This window comes from Mus musculus, chromosome 12 (assembly GCF_000001635.26).
Source record: "Mus musculus strain C57BL/6J chromosome 12, GRCm38.p6 C57BL/6J".
NCBI classification, from domain to species: domain Eukaryota; kingdom Metazoa; phylum Chordata; class Mammalia; order Rodentia; family Muridae; genus Mus; species Mus musculus.
The window spans coordinates 78,888,251-78,908,025 of NC_000078.6; the positions used below are offsets into that span (position 1 = coordinate 78,888,251).

The 19,775-nt window shown below is 46.3% G+C and overlaps 1 protein-coding gene across 2 annotated transcripts; it reads right to left on the bottom strand.

Annotated features, from left to right (window-relative positions):
• Positions 1-440: 440 nt before the first annotated feature.
• On the bottom strand, positions 441-18,922 carry Plek2 (pleckstrin 2). 2 transcript variants are annotated; one of them, NM_013738.3, is made up of 9 exons: positions 18,641-18,688; positions 11,805-11,969; positions 7,882-8,063; positions 6,623-6,714; positions 6,138-6,325; positions 5,827-5,928; positions 3,879-3,962; positions 1,662-1,740; positions 447-1,057 (listed from the first exon to the last, which is right to left on the bottom strand). In NM_013738.3, exons 1-9 carry the CDS (start codon positions 18,680-18,682, stop codon positions 930-932), a joined length of 1,062 nt encoding a protein of 353 aa, NP_038766.1. In that variant the 5' UTR covers positions 18,683-18,688; the 3' UTR covers positions 447-929. The 2 variants fall into 2 exon arrangements, with proteins under 2 accessions (XP_006515997.1, NP_038766.1); XM_006515934.3 differs by lacking the exon at positions 11,805-11,969 and having other exon boundaries at positions 441-1,057; positions 18,641-18,922.
• Positions 18,923-19,775: the final 853 nt, after the last annotated feature.

The following is a 19,775-nucleotide window of genomic DNA, read 5'->3' on the forward strand; positions in this document are numbered from 1 at the left end:
ACTGTATGATACAGACTTGTCACTTTAACCCCCAACTGGGGATGAGCTAATGTTCATTTTTAGACCAAAGTTTTATACCTTGAGTTAACTTTTGTCATTTGTATCCTTGTCGTTTGGAGAGCTGAGGCTCCACATCTTTCTAAATGTCCATTTTATATAAAAAAAAAAAAAAAAGCTGTATTTCTGCCTTTTAAAAAATATCTGCGACAGATTTCAAGAGTATGACATCTGCAACTTGTGATACCTACTGTCTTACAGTACAAGACAAACAGTATCCTCTGAACAGACATCTGTTTGTCAGCATCCCCACTTTAAAGTGAGAAACATCATCCTGGTGACAGATCACCAGAGATTCCTCCACAACCAGCTTCCGTAATACATAGGGCCTCACAGGTTAGAAACCTGTGGGAACCAGAGAACTAACTACAAGAACCATAACAGTCAGGGACAGATGTCATTCTTTATTAATCCCAGAGATACTGAGTTGTTGAAATCAGTTGAGAGAGAGTCTTGAGACTAGAGTATTTAATACAGAAAACCGGAGTTAGTGTTCCAACAGAGAAAGAGGTACTACTATTGTCCCCAAAGACAGATTTCTGTCCTGAAGAGCAAAGTCAAGATGCTGCCCACCTAACAGCTGGTCCATCTTTTAAAGTTGGTCATAGGAAGGCAGAAGGAAATCATCGCATCCCCGCTGTCATCTGAGGAGCCACTTTGGGCAGTCTTACTCCAAAGCCATGCAACATTTATAATGATAAGGTTTTTTTGTTGTTGTTTTGTTTTTTTAACAGTACCAAGAATTGAACTCAGGATGGCCAGGCAAGTCCTCCACCACTGAGCCACATCCCCAGCCCAGTATCTTGTACTCCAGTTCTCCAGGAAGTCTTATCTGTATCCAATGATGAGAACCCTGGTCCCGCTCCTTTAGATCATGTTAGCTTCTTGATAGCTTCAATCCATTCTGCTCGCTCAGCCTTGCTGCTGGCCTGGATATAATAGTGTGTGTCATCCTTCGTAATCACTTTGAAGAGATTTCCTTGGACATTCCCTTTAACTCCTACACAGGGGAGAGGAAAAGTATTGAATATCCATGTCAACTTCCAGCTTGTATTTCCACTCCCTATAGCCATAAGGTCTGCCAGTGGTTATTCTAAAAGTTTGCAGCTTGCTTGCTTGCTCCTGTGCTACTCACAGACCTACAGTTTCACATCAAAGAATCTCCTAAATGTATGTTTTAAAGAAGCACATAATTTGATGTTTACTTTGGACTGGTTTTGAACTTCAGTTTCTATACCTACAAGTCAAAATGTTGCTACTTTCCTACCATAGCTGGGGATTGTAAAATCAGTACAAACAGAAAATGACGGCATTCTTTAACATGAAAACACCGTGTCCCTTAGCTGTAACTTAGATGGACGTTTACAGGCCATCAGCACAGAAACTGAGAGTAAAGAATATCAAAAGAAAGGATTGTTCTGTTGATTCTTGAAACAGCAAGAACATCCCATATAACCTTTTACTTAATTTTTTAAATGGGTGTCAAAAATGACATCATTGACTCACTGAGAAAAGTTCTGCTCAGGGTTTCCTTCCAAGGCCATCAATAACATGCAGATGGTGGCCCCAGGGATCTTTAAGCCAGAGCAGAAGTTGTAGCTTACCAGTAGGAACACCATTATCCTCCAGAGCAGACACAAGGGAACCACGAAGAGAAAACCCACCTACTGGCCTGTTCTCTTCCTGTGGAGGAAGAGACTAGTCAGTAATTTCATGAACACACACACACACAAAGACCCATCCTCCAATAACTGATCTGTAAGCCTTGTAGAGCCACTCCAAATTATCTATAATAAAGGAGGCTGAACTTGGGCATCTTGCCCAAGTAACTTAAACCAGTGAGGCAGTTTGGGCCTCTTCATGACCAGTAGCAGCAGTGCCATTAAGTTACCAACATTCTGTAGACTGATCCAACATTCTACCAGAAGCATGCACTGGCTTCCTTAACCTTTGTCCTGCACATTGGACGTTTGTTATGTAAGTCTTTAGTTATGTGCTTGGTATGAAACAAGATTGGGTTTATGGTATCTGGATGGTTAAAGAGCAACTTGACATACCAGGAGCCTCAGCCCTTGATCCCTTCTTTTAATAATCAATACTAAATGGTGGCTTCAGCAGACAAAAGCTAAAGCAGTTACTAACAATGCAGAGGTGTTGACTAAGATACCAGAGAAGGGAAACAACACAAAGAAGGGATCCAGCATGGTGGGAGTCTACAGCAGGCAGTCTCAACCAGAGACTGAATAGGCCTTGAGAAACAGATCCTGGGTACTGACATGGATTTAGCCCAGCAGTAGGAAGCACAAAGCAAAGAAAACATGAGAGTAGATGAATAGCAAAAGGCCCTGGACTCATCAAGGGCACAAAGTAGTTGAGGTTAACTAAGAGTTAAATGCAAATCCTGTGCTCATACATTTGATATCTTCATTGCTTTAAATGGGATTTGTGTGGCTGGGAATGTAGCTCAGTTAGCATGCTTGTTTAGCCTACACAGAACTTTGAGTTCAATCCAGGGTGGTGGCACATGCCTGTAATCTCAGCACTCAAAACCATCCTTGGTGACATAGTTTGAAGCTACCCCGAGCTACATGATATACTGTCTTTTAAAAAAATTTAAGCCGGGCGGTAGTCACACATGCCTTTAATCCCAGCACTTGGAAGGCAGAGGCAGGCAGGTTTCTGAGTTTGAGGCCAGCCTGGTCTACAAAGTGAGTTCCAGGACAGCCAGGGCTACACAGAGAAACCCTGTCTCGAAAAGAAAAAAAAAAAAAGGCAAGACAGCAACACCTGAAGCAGCAGCAGCACTAGAAACCTTCGAGAGGTCAATAGGTGCCTTCTGGAGACCCAAGGGTTTGACTCCTCAGTCAGCCCTCCTGCTATCTCTCTTCCCAGGCCTTTGTCTTCCTTGTGCTTGGCAATGTGGTAGTTTGAGTACACTTGGCTCATGAAAAATGGCACTATTAGGAGGCGTGGTCTTGTTGGAATAGGTGTGGCCTTGTAGGAGGAAGTGTGACACTGTGTAGGCAGGCTTGAAGTCCTATGCCCAGGCTCCGCCCTGTGCACTAGAGACCCTCCTCCTAGCTGCCAATGAGGAAGCTCCTGGAACACAGGTCACTCTCAGCTCTTTCTCCAGTGCCATTCCTGCCTGGATACTGCCATGCTCCCAACCTTGATGATAATGTACTGAACCTCTGAAGCTGTAAGCCAGCCCCAATTAAATGTTGTCCTTCATAAGAGTTGCTTTGGTCATGGTGCCTCTTCACAGCAGTGGAACCCTAACAACCAAGAAGGCAGGGAATGAGAAGTTTCCTCCATGAGGCTAAGTGGTCCTGACGGAAAACAGATATCAAAGGTAAAGCTGAACACCACAACTAAAGAGCCATTTTTCTTCCTTTGATTAGGACTAACTTAACTCAGCATGAGGTGGTAATTATCAGAAACTCAGAGCAGCAACTCCTGACACAAAATGTGATGTGTAAATTAAATACATTAAAATGTTTTCAAAGGTGAAAAAAAAAAGCTGAGGGAGGCAGAACTTGGGGGCCAGTCAGATGAAAGGTTAAAGAGGCCGGAGTCCCCTGTGTACCCCTCACCTTGCCCGCAAAGCAGGCTTTGGGGAAAGTAAAAGGTGCTTTTTCTCAAAATAATGGCAGTCCTCTCATGGGAAGTGGGCATGGAAGGCCACACACTGAGCAGACAGCTGGATGACAGCATAGCATGGCCTGCATGGAGCCATGGCGAATATGGGAAAGGACACACACTAGCTCCCAGTCTGCTTGGACTCAGAAGTAGTACAGCCCCAAGGAACACAGGCCACTCACTTTGGAAGGGTCATAGTAGTGCAGGAAAGCTGGGTCCTTCCTCAGAACAAATCTGCGCACCTTCCAGTTTTTCCTCTTGTGCCCCTGTAGGAAGAAAAGGGCGCAAGTCTCACTGGTAAGGATTCTACATTTCTTTCCCTTTCCCATGCTCCCATTGAACAAAACCCCAACAAGCCAGCCTCCTCGGATGGGACGACCTTCCAGCGAGGTTTCCAAGAAACTCGAGGATCACAGTGACACGATCCCTGTAGTGGCACCGTAGCAAAAGTACCACATTTACTATACATAGAGGTGAGAGCACTAAAAGAAGAGGTGTGCTACCCCCACACTAAGGAGTAAAAGGACTAAGGGGCTGAGGCTGTGGCTGAGCAGTAAGGTTGTAAGGCACGCAAGCACAAGACCCTGTGTTCAATCCCCATCACTGATCAGCAACAACAAAAACGGGGAGGGGGCTGGAGAGATGGCTCAACAGTTAAGAGCATTGCTGCTCTTGGCAAAGGCTCAGGTTCACTTCCCAGCATCCACATGGTGGCTCACAACCATGGTGGCTCACAATCTATAACTCCATTTCCAGAAGATCCTATTCCCTCTTCTGATCTCTGTAAGCACCACATACACATACAGACAGACAAAACACCCATCACACTAAGGTTTTTAAAAGTAACAATATTAAATAATTTTTTTATGTTAAAGGAGGAGGAGGACAGAGCAGGCATCAACTGGACCAGAAGTTCAGAGTCCACAGTGCACCCAAGGTCACCAATGTTTTAAGGATCAACTTGGTCCAAAAACAACCCTATAGCTACATGTATATTTGTTCACTTCACGGGTATACACAGAGGAAATCAATGTAACATTCTATATTAGAAAAAGGATCAATTATAGTCTATGATACAGTATATGAGAAAGTGTAAATAGACGGTATTCATCTGTGTGTGTGACAGAGAGCACGAACTAAACTTTCCCTGAATTCACTTCCGAGATCACAAAACTTCCTCAGCACTTAGAGCCTCTCTCATCCCCTGATCCACTCATGCTGGGTCTCATTGCTTTCCTTAGTCTGTGTTGCCTCTTGGGCCCAGCAGTAGCAGGACCTTTGGGGTAGGCCATAGCTTCTATGGTAAATAATAACTGAAGAGCAGATGGAGGGAGACCTATACTCATCAGGAAGGTGACAAATGTAAAATCAGGCAATAATATAGAAGTTGATTTTTAATGTGTATGGTGGTTTGAATAGGTACGGCCCACTGAGACTCGTGTTTGAATGTTTGGCCAATAGAAAGTGGCATTAGGGAATGTGACCTTGTAGGAGGAAGTGTCACTGTTGGTGCAGGCTTTAAGGTCTCCTGTGCTCAGGCTACAACTAGTGTGGCATACAATCCTCTTCTGCTGCCTGCAGGTCATGATACAGAACTCTCAGCTCCTTCTCCAACACCATGTCTGCCAGTGTGCTGCCATGATCCCGGCCATGGTGACAAAGGACTAAACTTCTGAAACTGTAAGTCAACCCCAAGCAAATATTTCCCTTCTAAAAGCTGCCACGGTCTGGATCTCTGAGTTTGAGACCAGCCTGGTCTACAAAGTAGGTTACAGGACAGCCAAATTATACTGAGAAACCCTGTCTCAAAAAAAAAAAAAAAAAAGCAAAAACAAACAAAAGGAGTTGCTGTGGTCATGGTCATGCGTCTTCACAGAAATAAAACCCAGACAAAGACAATGTAACAATTGCATTGTGTGTCTATTTTTTCAAAACAGTTCTTGGGTCTGGTATATTTAAATGTGTACATCTTTAGCTTGCTTCTTGTGGCTGGGGAGGGGAGGCTCTGCTTCTGTGGATCCCACTCATGAAGACTACCCCAGCATCCTCAGCCCCTGCCTCCCTCTGGGCTCATTCCTGTCTCCCCCAAGTATGATTCATGCGTCTCCTCCTGCTCAAAGGCAGTCATACCTGCTTGGATAGGTAGCCTTGTTTGACCACTGTGCCACTTAACTCCATGGTGCTGAGACTGATTTCCTCCTTGGAGCTTACCTTCTTCTTGTAGCTTTCAGCCTAGTGGGAAGGCGAAAGCAAGCGCTTGTTACAAAAGAACCCCAAGCCCGGGACATGGGGGTTGCAAAGGCAGAAAATTTGTCATCACAGAAGTTCCTCGTCCCCTCGGGATAGCTGCTTCCCATGCTCTGGGCCTTCCCTATGGCTCCTACTGTTACCACTTCCTTCTCTCTCCTCTAATGGCAAGAGGAACCCAACCTCTAACTTACAAAAGTATACAGGGCTGTGGAGTCATCCAGAAACTGCTCAGCCAGATCGCCAGAGCGAATAGCTCCCATGCTCCGGACCCCTACTGGCCTGAGAAAGTTCTCTTCCATAAGCATGGAGGCCAGGGTCACTGCCTCCAGACGGCTGGCTGCAAAGTTGCTGGAGATGAGCCAGTCCACCAGGGAGGAGCCTGTGTGAGCACAAGGACAAACACCTGTCAGACCACGGGCTAGCTAGACCCTGGCCTCTCAGGGGCTTAGTCAACGACCTCATTGACGTAGACTTCCCGAGAGGCCTTGGGTTCTACCTCAGGGCAGCCTAATGGTTACACCCAACGCACAGAGCATACCCACAGGGGGTCCTCACAGGCCATCCCATTTCTTAGCAGGCAGCTCCATCCCCATTATAAGCTGCTTGGATGAGCTTGGGTGAGCTTCAAGCACTATACCCCAGGCCTCCAACCCAGCCACGGGTCAGGCAGGCTCACCCAGAAAGGTCTTTTTGTAGGTGCTTCCTTGCTCCATGTTGGGGCTTGGCCGGATTCCAGTGCTGGTGTCATGCATCTTGTCCACAATTCGACTACATAGAAGGGAGGCAAAGAAAGGAGCCTGGTCACACTGTCAGCTACAGTTCATGATCTAAAGCAAGGGACAAATGGTATGACACACACCACAGAGACAGGCTCTTGTTACATAATCAGAATCCAATATGCAGGGTTTTCAGGGGCTCCTCTCTTCTTGGTCATCTAAATGTTCGAATATTTCCACACTAGGCGACTATTACTGTTGACATCAAACTAAACCATTGTGATGGCTTAAAACACAGAGTGAGAGCATCCAGTAACCGCAGTAACCTGGGTGGCTCCCTATAATTTGTTACATTATGTCCGGACTCCTCCAGCTCCCCCTCTGTAGACCCTTTTGTAATCCACCTCATCGACTGTTCCTCCCTGTGCTCATCCTGACTTAGCAGGGATGTAGACCCTCAGACGATGCACAGAGTAGACTTCAGAGGCTGGGGTAGAGTTTTATGAGCCCAGGAGTTGACTCGCATCCCATCTATGACGGGTGTAACAGTGTGTCTGCCTGTGAGGTAATAGGACATTTCCATGATGGAAACACCTTTTATATATCTCTGACCAGTATCATCACCTCCACCACTGACTGGCATGACCTGGTGTGACAGTTGCTGCTGCCAATGAAAGATCTCTATATCTTGGGGTAGAAGGTCCTTGAGACTTTGTTTATTCTTATTTACCTCTGCCGGGCACCTGGCACAATGCATGACATTCAACAAGCACTCAATAACTGTCCCTTTTGTTTTCCTTTTAAAATTGATAGATAATAACAGTACATGTTGTGAGGTGCTCACTGAGTTCTTGGACAGCTGAATGAGGGAATCCCACCAAACAGGTGACCATTACCTGACACTGAGCTGTCAAATGAGACCTGACTTAGTTCCAAGCACTCTGTCTTAAGCGGAATGGTAGGTAGTCTCTACCTCATCCACTGAGGTAGAATGACTTGGTAGAGGCCCTAAGGTTACATAGGAGAGAGGAGCTACATAAAGCAAGTTCCAGCCATTCAACACAGCATAACCAGAACAGAGAAAACAGCTGACCCCGAAGCACAATGCTTGAATAGCCAGGCCTGCACAGTACTATAGGGCTCTCCCTCCCCAGTAGACAGGCAGGAGAGGCTGCAGGGAGTCCAGGCAGAGTCGGGGACAGGCAGGTGGAGCACTCACTGCAGGCTGATGTGTGGGGGCAACTTGAAGGAGTTCTTCAGTATGTGGAGTTGTTGGATCTTCCCTGGCTGCCCTGCATGGATAGCCCCTGTTATCTCAAAGGCCCAGGAGTCTCTCTCCTCTCGAGAACAGGCTTCCAGGAAGTACTCAGTGGAAGTTCGGGTCTTCAGTTTAATGAGGAGCTATGAGAAGAGACAACCAGACAGACCAATCAATTCTCAGGGGGAGAATCAGTCAAGGAAATGCTGGCAGCATGGATGACAGGGCCAGGGAGGACCCAGGAGGCCATGTGTCCAGGGATGCCCAGTGTCCAGCCCCTGCTGCAAGTGAGACAGCACACATTGATTTGGATACATCCAAGACAATGAGCTCATGGCCTCCTGAAGCAGCCTTTCCGGTCTACACAGATTATTGCAGAGTATATCCCAACATTGTGGCTCTGAGTCCTCCTCCCGGAACCACAGCCTCATTTCCAATCACAGTTTAAGTATCTCTAAGTCTTTCACGCATTCTTCATTTGTCTTCAGCTCCTTCCCAAAATGCTTGCCCTCTGCTCCATGCTCAGCCCTTGGTCAGCATCCTCAGAGGATGGATCCCCACCCAGGATGGAAGATTCTGCTCCAGGACAAGGTGGAGAGAGAGGAACTGCACTGCTGACTACCTATGAGTGCAAGGGCTGGGAGCAGCTGCAGACACGGTGGCCTCACACTTGGTGGACACTTGGTGGAATCAGTAGACAGTCTTTGTACTATGGGCCACTTTTGAATCCTCTAATTGGACACCTTGGGAGCTCTTAAACCAACTGTGGAAGTAGTAGATCAGGCCCACTGCCTCAGTGGTGGGGATCAAAGCCAGGGGCCTCTCTTAGACAAGTCAAGTCTAATTGTGGTCACCAGTATATTCACAACCAACTTGTTTTGCTTTTGAACTTAACAGTCTTCATTTAAATTAATACTAGAAATGGGGAATAAGGCATGGTTGGCTCACTGTCCCAAGGGATATTATGAAAATATTTCACTAAGTTATCATTCACTTGCCAGCATTATAGAAGGTTGGCTTGAACTTGTTTCTGTCAAGCAGCAGTTTACCTCAGGAGAGACTAGAAAGGCCAAGTGAACCAAACACCTCAACAGCACACACACACACACACACACACACACACACACACTTTATGACTTGTTCCTAGAGAAACTGTTGGTTGTTCTTTATCTTTTTCAATTCAAAAACAACCAAATACTACAAAACAATCATACAAGTGACAACCTCAGGTAAAATTAACACGAAGTTTGCAACTCCAGGATTTTGGCTATTTCCCATTTGGAAACTGAAACTCAAGCTTTCTCTTCTCCACAGGACTCATGGTCCCCATTCACCCTAATAAGTATTAAGGGGCAACAGGTCTAGAATGTAGCCTCAGAGTTCAAGGCTTCATTCAGTGATACCCAGAGTACCGCTGAAGAAACCAGGATTTCCTCTTTAAAACTATCTGACACAGCTGTCAATCTTTCTCCTTTGTTCAAGAGTCATTCAATAAACACAAGCCATCTATGTGTGCCCAGATGTTATAGTCAGTCTTTTGGAGGGTGAGGTCCTTTGCTTGCTTGGATTTTAGAGGTAAGGTCTGTGTAGGCCTGGCTGTCCAAGAACTTACTCTCCAAACCACGCTGGCCTTGATCTGCCTGTCTCTGCCTCCTGAGCACTGGGATTAAAAGTGTGCCCCACCATGCCTACTGTGCACTCAGTCTTAAGATTCTAAGGGGAAGAGACTGTGATGTCATCTCAGCACACACTCACCAACCTTCATTGGTTCCACTGACAGACAATTCACAGACTCTTGAGAAGTGGTGTGGTGGCTTGAATAACAATGTCCCCTACAGGCTTATAAAATTGAATATTTGGTCACCAGGGAGTGACACTGTTTGAAAGAGTCAGGATGTGTGGTCTTAAAGGAAGTGTGTCAATATGGGTGGGCTTTGCGGTTTCAGAAGCCCATGCCAAGACTAGAGTCTATTTCTTCCTGCTGATGTAGATCTAAACATAGAGCCTTCAGCTCCTTCTCCAGCACCATGTCTGCCTGCACACTGCCATGCTCCCTACTGTGATGATAATGGACAAAACCTCTGACACTGTTGTCTAGGCTGCCCTTAACTTCACGAGCTCTGGCACAGCCTCCTGCCTCAGCCTCCTGAGTGATGGGATTACAGGTGTGAGCTACTATGCCCGACACCTAAAATGACTTTTCAGCAATCCAGTCTCTCACTCAAAACCTTCAGTAGCTCCCCATTACCCCCATCTGGTCCCAGACAATCTCCCAACACAACTTCAGTGAGCACTCCCTTCTAGCTACATTGACACCCGGTAGTGATGCTTTTCTGTAGCTCATATTTACTGCTATTTGGGACCCCTAATGTCTTCTCTCTCTCTTTTTTTTTTTTAGATTTATTTATTTATTATATGTAAGTACACTGTAGCTGTCTTCAGACACTCCAGAAGAGGGCGTCAGATCTCATTACAGATGGTTGTGAGCCACCACGTGGTTGCTGGGATTTGAACTCCAGACCTTCGGAAGAGCAGTCGGGTGCTCTTACCCACTGAGCCATCTCACCAGCCCCCATGTCTTCTCTTTTTTTAAAAAAATTTATTTAGTATCATATCTAAGTACACTGTAGCTGTCTTCAGACACTCCAGAAGAGGGCATCAGATCTCATTATGGATGGTTGTGAGCCACCACGTGGTTGCTGAGATTTGAACTCAGGACCTTCAGAAGAGCAGTCAGTGCTCTTAATCACTGAGCCATCTCTCCAGCCCTGGGGACCTCTAATTTCAATTACTGTGTGGTGCTGGTGTAAAGAATCATGAGACAAGTGCTCTACCAGTGAGCTACACTACTTTCCTAGCCTAACTCTCTCCTCTCTCTCTCTCTCTCTCTCTCTCTCTCTCTCTCTCTCTCTGGTGTGTGTGTGTGTGAGAGATGTGTGTATGTGTGTGTGTATGTGTGGTGTGTGGTGTGGTGTGTTTGTATGTACCACATACTTCTAGGTGCTTATAGAGGCCAGATGGCACCAGATCCTCTGGAACTGTCCTTATAGCAGTTTGAGCTGCCTGATATGAGTGCTGGCAACCAAACTGCAAGAGCAGGAAATGCTTTTAATGGCTAAGCCACAAGTTAGCCCCATTAAATATTTTTAAGTATACACAAGCAGTCATGGCAAGCCTGGAACTCATTATATAGACAAGGCTGGTCCTGAACTCACAAGAGCCCGCCTCTCTGTCCCACAAGTGCTGGGATTAAAGGTGTGTGCCACCACACCACAACTGGACTCTCACATACCTTTTTTTTTTTTTTTTTTTGGTTTTTCGAGACAGGGTTTCTCTGTGTAGCCCTGGCTGTCCTGGAACTCACTTTGTAGACCAGGCTGGCCTTGAACTCATAAATCCGCCTGTCTCTGCCTCCCAAGTGCTGGGATTAAAGGCATGCACCACCACCGCCCACATATCTTTTTTTGATGGTCAAAGCTGACCCTCACTTCTGAAACTTATACCCATCAAGGGTTGTAAAGATCATACTGACCCCCAAGACAGCACAGTTTCTCACCCTGGTCATAAATCTTGGAGGAAGCAACAAAGTATAAAGAAAATTTCACCTGTACTCTACTGCTAAGAGACAGCCATTGTTAACATCCGGTGTCTCCTGGTTTTGTTTTGATATGGTATCTGCCCCGTAGGATGCTGGATAATTTAATAGATCACTTTCTCAGCCCCCATCACATTTTACAAATGACAGAGATGAGAGCTGAAGGAGGTTTAACTACTTGCCCTGGTTCATGGGATAGCCAGGATTTGAACTCAGATCATTCAGTGATTTAAGAAAGGGGGGGCAAGGTGGCTGGAACAGGGTGCCAAGTATCAGGATGCTCACATACCGGCCGGTTTTCATACTCCAGGCAGGGGCAGGTGATGGTGCAGCCATCAAGGACAATCCTCCCCTTGGGCGGGGTTACTCGCCGGCCACCCTCTAGCTTGTAATACAGGAGCGTGTTCTGCCGAAGGATGAACCATCGTGCCTTCCAGTTGTGGACAATGTGGCCCTGTGGACAGATGGACAGACAGGAAATCCCAGTGATGAGGTGATGCAGGGGAGGATACAGCACTAGAGAGAGGAAGCCCGTGTCTAAAGCAAGTATGGGCTGAGAGTCAGTGAACAGTGGAGGAGGGAGCTGTAATTGTGTCGGGTTCTCCTTTGCTCTTCTCTTCTAGAAGCAAAAAAGCCTTTGACCTTGGCCTTACTTCCTTTTGGCTTCTACTGTCTATAAATGCCCCCACCCTCGTGGTAAGGAGCAAACCCAGGCCCTCCGGCATATGAGACAACTTTACCTCTGCGCTATACATCCCAGGACCAAGTCATAAAGCTAGAGAGAAACTGCAAAATATAAAGAATAATCACTCACCTATAATTCTCTTAGTACAAGACAGCCATTGTTAACATCTGGAGTTTCCTTCTAGTCCTTTCCCTTTGCCATATCTGTATGTATTTTGTATGTGTGTATACATGTATGTATTTAGACAGGGTATGTACATGTATATTATGTATTGTGTATATATTAGATATGTGTATGTGTGTTTGCGTGTGTGTATTTAGACAGGGTCTAACTGTGAAACCCTGGCTTGCCTGGAACTCATGATTCTCCTGCCCCAGGGGAGGTATTACACAGTTTTAATTCCAGCACTCTTGACGCAGAAATAGGCAGATCTCTGAGAGTTTAAAGCTAGTTTGGTCTACATAACGGGTTCCAGTCCCCATCTCCAAAATAAAATGATAAGTAAATAACATTTTAAAGGACAATTTAGTGTGTGTGTGTGTGTGTGTGTGTGTGTGTGTGTGTGTGTGTGTGTGTAGCTAAAGACTGAAGCCAAGACACCATACATGCAAGGTGAGTACTCTAAACTTATATCCCCAGCCCCTAATATATAATTCTAAAAATATATTATAAACAATTCTTTGAGGGTGTATAGTGACAAAATCAAACCAGGGCCTCAAAAATGCTTGGTAAGCACTCCACCATTGGATTTAAAGCATTCAAGCATTTTTTGTTTGTTTGTTTTAAAGACAAGAGGGTCTTACCCATGATCCTATGATCCTCTGGCCTCAGCCTTCTGAGTGCTAGGATTATAGGAATAGATCATAATACCCAGAAAAGGATGTACTGTTTTTATAGTAGTAAAATAAACAAATTCAAATAAGCAAAGAATCTTTTTTTAAAAAAAGATTTATTTATTAATTTTATGTATGTATGTACACCAGCATGCCAGAAGAGGGCTTTAGATCCCGGGATAAATAGTTGTAAGTCACCATGTGGTTGCTGGGAATTGAACGTGATGAGCTTTGTAGTCGAATGATTAGGAAGGCAGGCAAGAGTAGGGTGGGGATGTAGCCTGGTGATGGAGCCCTTGCCTAGTCTTTGTATGGTCTTAGGTTTGATCCCCAGCACCAAAACCATGACAGTACTTCCCCTTAAGAGGCATCGGCATGGTTCCACATGACTTGGCCGCTGAGTCCCATGGGGTAGGGATGGGGAAGTAATGGGTTCCTGGTAGGCAGAGGTTTCCCAGTCTATGTCACAGTTTGATCTTCATACCTTGAAGGACTTTAAGGAGAAGCAGAACAAGCGTAGGGTCTCAGGTTGGAAAGGTCACTCTGGAGTTGGGGATGTAACCCAGATGGTAGAGTGCTTGCCTAACACATATGAAGTCCTGGGTTCATCCCCAGCACTGCATACACTGAACCTGGTAGCTCATGTCTGCCCTCAGGGTGGGGTGGAGGAAGACGGATCAGAAGTTAAGAATTATGTAGTTACCCTTAGCTACATAATAAGTTCAAAGCCAGCCTGTCTCAAAATTAATCAATTGATCAGTCACTCTGGTCAGGCTTAGTGGCACTCTAATCTATAATCATACCTGAGACAGGAGGGTCACAAATTTGAGGCTACACAGGGAGACCCTGCCTCAACAAAACAATCAATCTGCCCACAGTGTGTTGGAACAAGTGAATGAAACAGTGAGACTGAAGTGAGGACCTTACCAGGAGGCCTGTGGAATACTCTCGCACCTCGCGCCATAGATTAGCCACAGTTCACACAGGCAAAGTGAGTCTAGATCCAAATAGACCCAGCCCCCACTCTACCCTGACACTAGTCCCCAAGCATGGAGAACCCTCTCTCTTCAGGTCTCTTGTCTGTAAGCCACGGATTGGGGCAGAGGCCAGCTCCTTTAGGGGACGTGAGGGGTCCCATGAGATGAGCTTGCACCCCATGGTTATACTAAAGAAGCACAGAATGTAAAATGCAGCATCTCTCAAAGGAGGACACTCTACTCCTGCTTTAATGATGAGGAAACGCCAGGCAGGGTAGCTGTATATCCCAGCACTCAGAGACAGTAGGTAGATCTCTGTGAATTCAAGGGCAGCCTGGTCTATACAGTGATACCTTGTTTTAAAATAAAGAAGTAAGTAGGGCTGGAGAGATGGCTCAGTGGTTAAGAGCACTGACTGCTTTCCAGAGGTCCTGAGTTCAATTCCCAGAAACCACATGGTGGCTCACAACCATCTGTAATGGGGTTGAATGCCCTCTTCTGGTGTGTCTGAAGACAGCTACAGTGTACTCACATACATTAAATAAATAAGTAAATAAAATTTTTAAAAAAGAAGTAAGTAAATAGCTGGGTGTGGTGACGCACGCCTTTAATCCCAGCACTCGGGAGGCAGAGGCAGGCGGATTTCTGAGTTCGAGGCCAGCCTGGTCTACAGAGTGAGTTCCAGAACAGCCAAGGCTATACAGAGAAACCCTGTCTTGAAAAACCAAAAACCAAACCAAACCAAACCAAAACAAAACAAAACAAAACAAAACAAAACAAAACAAAACAAAACAAAAAAGTAAGTAAATATTATGGGATAAAATGTGTCTCTCAGAAGAAACATTGACATTCTAACTTCTGATACCCATGAATATGATCTTATTTGGAAATAAAGGCTCTGTAGATGTTATCAAATTAATATGAGGTCACATCACACTAAGGCAGGTACCAATCCAATGTGAAATGTGACTGGTATCCTTACAGAGGAAAGACTCACAAGGGGGATTGGTCATGTCATGTGACATGATGGAGCGTCCAGAGGCTGGAGTGATGGATCTACACGTCATTTGAATGCCAAGGGTATCCAGCAACTACCAGAAGCCAGAGGGGCAAGTGGGGGTTCTGCCTGGCAGGCTTCAAGGGAGCATGGCCCTACCAGGACCTTGAGTTTTGGACCTCCAGCCTCTAAAACTCCGGGAGTCTTTTTTCTTTTTGGCATACTGTTTTTCTTCACGTGTGGCTTATGTGATGGTTAACCTGCATCCTCACCTTGGCCAGGTTTGGAATCACCTAGGAGACACACTCATGGGTGTATCTGAAAGTGTTTTCAAGGAGGTTAAACAGAGAAGGGGAGACCCACTCTGAATATGGGCAGCACTGGCTCATGAGCTGGGAACCAAGGCTGAACAGGAAGGGAAAAGACACACCAGCCTAGCCCCGCTCCCTGTCTCCTGGTCTTCCCAGATGTGAGGAATCCCCAGCTGCAGACCCCACCTCCATGACATCAACCAGGTCTTTCCCACCACGACAGACTCCTAAACCAGGAGCCAAAATAAACTCTGCTTCCCTTAAATTGTTTTCTGTTAGGTATTTGGTCAACCCAACTAGGAAAAGGACTGCCACTTCTGTCATTTTCCTCTTAAGATCTAATACTGTAAGCATTTTCAACATCTGAATAGCCATTAATTAATTAATCATTTGTTGACCTCAGGAGATACGTAGGCAGCTCCCAGGGGGGTGTTTGGTTGATTGGTTGTGTTATTTGTTTATTTGAGACAGGGTCTCCCTCGTAGCCGAGGCTCCAACTTAGGATTCTCCTCCCTTAGTCTCCCAAGTGAGGTGTGAGCCACTACACCAGTCTTCTAGAAGTTTTCTTACATAGAAAGTATTCTGTGGCCCTGGGACGTAGTTCAGTTGGTTGAGGGCTTGCTGAGCTGGCTTGATTCCTCAGCACTGAATAAACTGCACATGACGTTACAAGCCTAGGAAGCAGCATTTGGGAGGTGGAGGCCGACGGATCAAGGAGTTCAAGGTCACCCATAACACACAGAACTTTTGAGGCCAGTGTGGACTACAAGAGACCCTGTCTCAAAAAAAACAAAAACAAAAACAAAAACAAAAAAACAAACAAATACAGATTTCCCTGCCTTTCCTTGAGATGGAGTCCTGGAGTCCTACAGTTGACATTTCCAGGTCGGCATGATGAGCAAGAGGCAAGCCTGGTGGCAACATCTGTTTTACCTCTCTACACCGTAGAGCTGTGTTCCCCGCCCCCCAACACACACACACACACACACACACACACACACACACACACACACACACACACACACACAGGGCTGCTCCTCTCCCTGAAAGCCAGGCTTGGCAAGTGCCCTATGTTTTGTGTTAAGTTTGGTTTTCTTGTCTGGGCAGGATTAGGAGCCAAATCCATCATGCCCCTGCCTGCCTGCCTCCAGCTAAGCCTTCCAGGAGACTGTTCTACTCTCTGGCTTCCAGCTCAGGTCTTCGCCATCCTGGGGCTGTGAACTCTCCTAAACCACCCAGTGCCATCACGACCCTGTAACTTCCCCAGTGGCACAGGCTTACTGCTGCCACGTGAGAGGAACGTGGATTTACGTGGCAGTGGGAGCAGGCAGTGGTCACAAGCAGGGGTCCCAAACCAGCTCCCTCACTGGGCAGGAACAAACGTGACCCCTCCCTTCCTGACACCCTGGATGCTAACCCAGGCCTCCCAGAAGAGAAGGGCAACCCTTCTTTCTCCTCAGTGTGTCAGGGTCCTGGTGAGCCTCAGCCCTCCCCTGTCTGTGCATAGTAGTGATGGTGGAGAGTCAGGTAGGGAACTCCAGGAACAGGCAGAGGCCCACAAAGCCCTATCTGAAGGGCTTGACCTGGAGGTAGCCCCACTCCTCCACGGGCTTCTACCTCAGCCTAGCAATTACCAAGCAACTCCACATAACACAGGCTCGGACATCTCACAGTCTGCAGTGCAATGGGAGTCAGAAATTCCCCACAGGCTGTCACTGTGACCTGGATGAACCATATTACCATGTATATGACAAAGACACAAAGTGAGCGTGGAATTCTGGACAGATGGACACCAGTCCACTGATCTGGCATCAGCTTCCCACCCTCCTTGCTTGTAGCTTTGAAGAAACATTGCCTCTCCTTTACCTCCCATATCACACACTGTGCAAAACAACACAGATATCTTGTAAACAGAGGATGAAAGGGACTTGAACCTTCAGGGCTAATGGGGCTGATGTAACCCAGTAAACCAATGAGGAGGACAGTTTTTTACCCTTCATCACCAAGCTTCCTGAGACTGTCAGCCCAGAACAGTAGCCAAAGGGCTCAGCCGCCAATACATATATATATGCATACATATACACACATATACATACATATGCATATACACATATACATATACATACACATACATATACATACATATACACACATATACACACATATACATGCATATATACTCATATACATACATATACACACATATACATACAAATACATGCATATATGTGTGTATACATATATACACATACACACATGTATATCTATATGCATACTATGCATGCTATTATACTAACATAAATATTCAGTATTGACATCAATGTTAAAGTAATTGTTTTAGAAGTTAGAGATCAAATCCAAGGTTTTCTGAATGCACCAAACTGTAAAAGTTCCTCTTTTAGGTTCTTTCGTTCATTTTCTACCTTGACCCTAGGCATCCTGGGAGTCCCACTGTCCCTGGTTGGACTCTTGCTTCTTCAACAAGGGTGATGAGGGAGGACTAAGGATGGAGTTCATGTCCTATCTAATACTCACCTACGCTAGACAAGCTATTTCGCCTTGCTGATGCTCAGTCTTGAGCAGAGAGAGAGAGAGAGAGAGAGAGAGAGAGAGAGAAGAGGGAGGGAGGGAGGGAGGGAAGGGTGGTGCCTTCTTTCCTTTCAAGCTGTAAATTGCACGGCATATCCATGGTGCCTTATATTTCAATATCATACTTAATTGAGACATGGCTGTGCATATGCATGGAGCACATACATTGGGTTGTCAATCATAGGCACGGCATGCAATGATCGCATAAGGGTAACTGGCAGCTCCATCACCTCAAACATTTATTAACGTTTCTTGGTGTTGGAAACATTTAAAATCCCCTTAGCTACGTGAGAATATACTCTTAACTGCGGTCAGCCACAGTTAACTCTCTACCACAGAAGGTCATTCCTACTTTCCAGCCGTACCTTTTAACTATGCTCTCTCCACCCTGCACCCACACCACTTTATGGTACTTTAATACAGTGTGGTGTGGTGTGTGTGTGTGTGTGTGTGTGTGTGTGTGTGTGTGTGTGTGTGTGGTGTGTTGCTGTGGACCAAATCCAGGGCCTTGAGTATGCTAACCATGGGTCCTGTCCCTGGCTTCGCCCTCAATTCCAGTAAATTGTTTTAAGAGATCCACCGGAGAGAGTAAGCCCTGAACCAAGCAGGACCAGCCTGTGCATGCCAGATCCGCTGGCCAGTGGGAGCACTTCGCCAGCTCGTCACCTTGTCCAACACTTGCTCGCCCCGCTGTCCCCACGGCCACGCGGGCGCGAGGCCAGAACACACTCACCCTCTTGACGAGGAAGCCTTCCTTGAGCACGCCGTCCTCCATGTCGCCAGTCCAGGTGAGCTGTCCCCGCGCTCCACCGCCGACGCCGCCCGCGCCCAGGAAGCCACTCCCTCCCGGAGACGCCCCCTGGCGCACATCCAGTGCCAGAGCCTCCCGCCCTGCGGGCAGGAAGTCTGGCCCGGTCGGGACTTCTGCTCCGACCTTCCCACGCCAGGTGCCCAGTGTGCCAACCCTACCCCGCACGGCCCGCGGTGATCGCCCAAGAACACGACCCTGGACCTCTGTCTATAGTTCTGAGCCTTTCCTGAGAGGCAGAGGAGTGTATAGAGCAAGTACGAGAATCTCAAGTTTAAGGTGACTGGCATAGTCTACAGAACACATTCTCACCTCAATGTGTACATCACACCATCCTCATCTCAAAAGCAAACAACCAAAAAGAATCAGATTTTAGCAATTCTGGGTGAGTTTAAAGAGCGTGCAAAATAATCGAGTCATCCGTGTAAGTCATATTGTAATACGATATTTTAAAATAAAAATTAACGCCTATGATGAAGAAAATATCCCGATAGAATCAACACAACGTTCTACCACATCATGTTGGCACCTGAAACAAGAAAACGACAGTGGTGCTGATCTGCATAGAATCCCTGATATCTTTGCTCAGCAGAGGGAACACCTGCTAGGCAGGACAAAGGCCCTGGGGTGTCTGGATTAGAGAGAGAGAGAGAACTGCCGGTAATGGAAAGACAGAGATGCCCTTCAGTCTGGCTCCCAGCACACCCTAGTGTCCCTATGCTGGGCTCTGCCCCACATGCCCCTGCGGTCTGTGACAAACATACATCTTCACCTGTAAAGCAAGAGATCTGGCAGTGTTGTGTTGCCAGGTAACAGCTTCCTAGATTTTAAATCCAAAGACAACAGAGGTTCCATTCTCTTTCCAATAGTGCTAGGTTTTATTTGCAATTATACCCCAACTCCAGGAGGCAAATAATGTGTTTTCCAGGAAACTGAAACTTGAAGCCATTGAAGTCACTCGGAACCATATCACACCAGGGCATTGGAAGAAATCGTGCTTCCGAATACCAGAAGGGCTCAAACCCAGAGTAGGAGAAGCTGGGAAAGTCAGATCCTATAC

Excerpts from the sequence above, each read along its gene's own strand:
- Plek2 (NM_013738.3), bottom strand. The coding sequence starts at position 18,682 with ATGGAGGACGGCGTGCTCAAGGAAGGCTTCCTCGTCAAGAGG. Across the intron at positions 6,326-6,622 it reads CTACAAAAAGACCTTTCTGG|GCTCCTCCCTGGTGGACTGG; the intron begins GTGAGCCTGCCT and ends GTGCTCACACAG. Across the intron at positions 1,058-1,661 it reads GGATAATGGTGTTCCTACTG|GAGTTAAAGGGAATGTCCAA; the intron begins GTAAGCTACAAC and ends TCCCCTGTGTAG.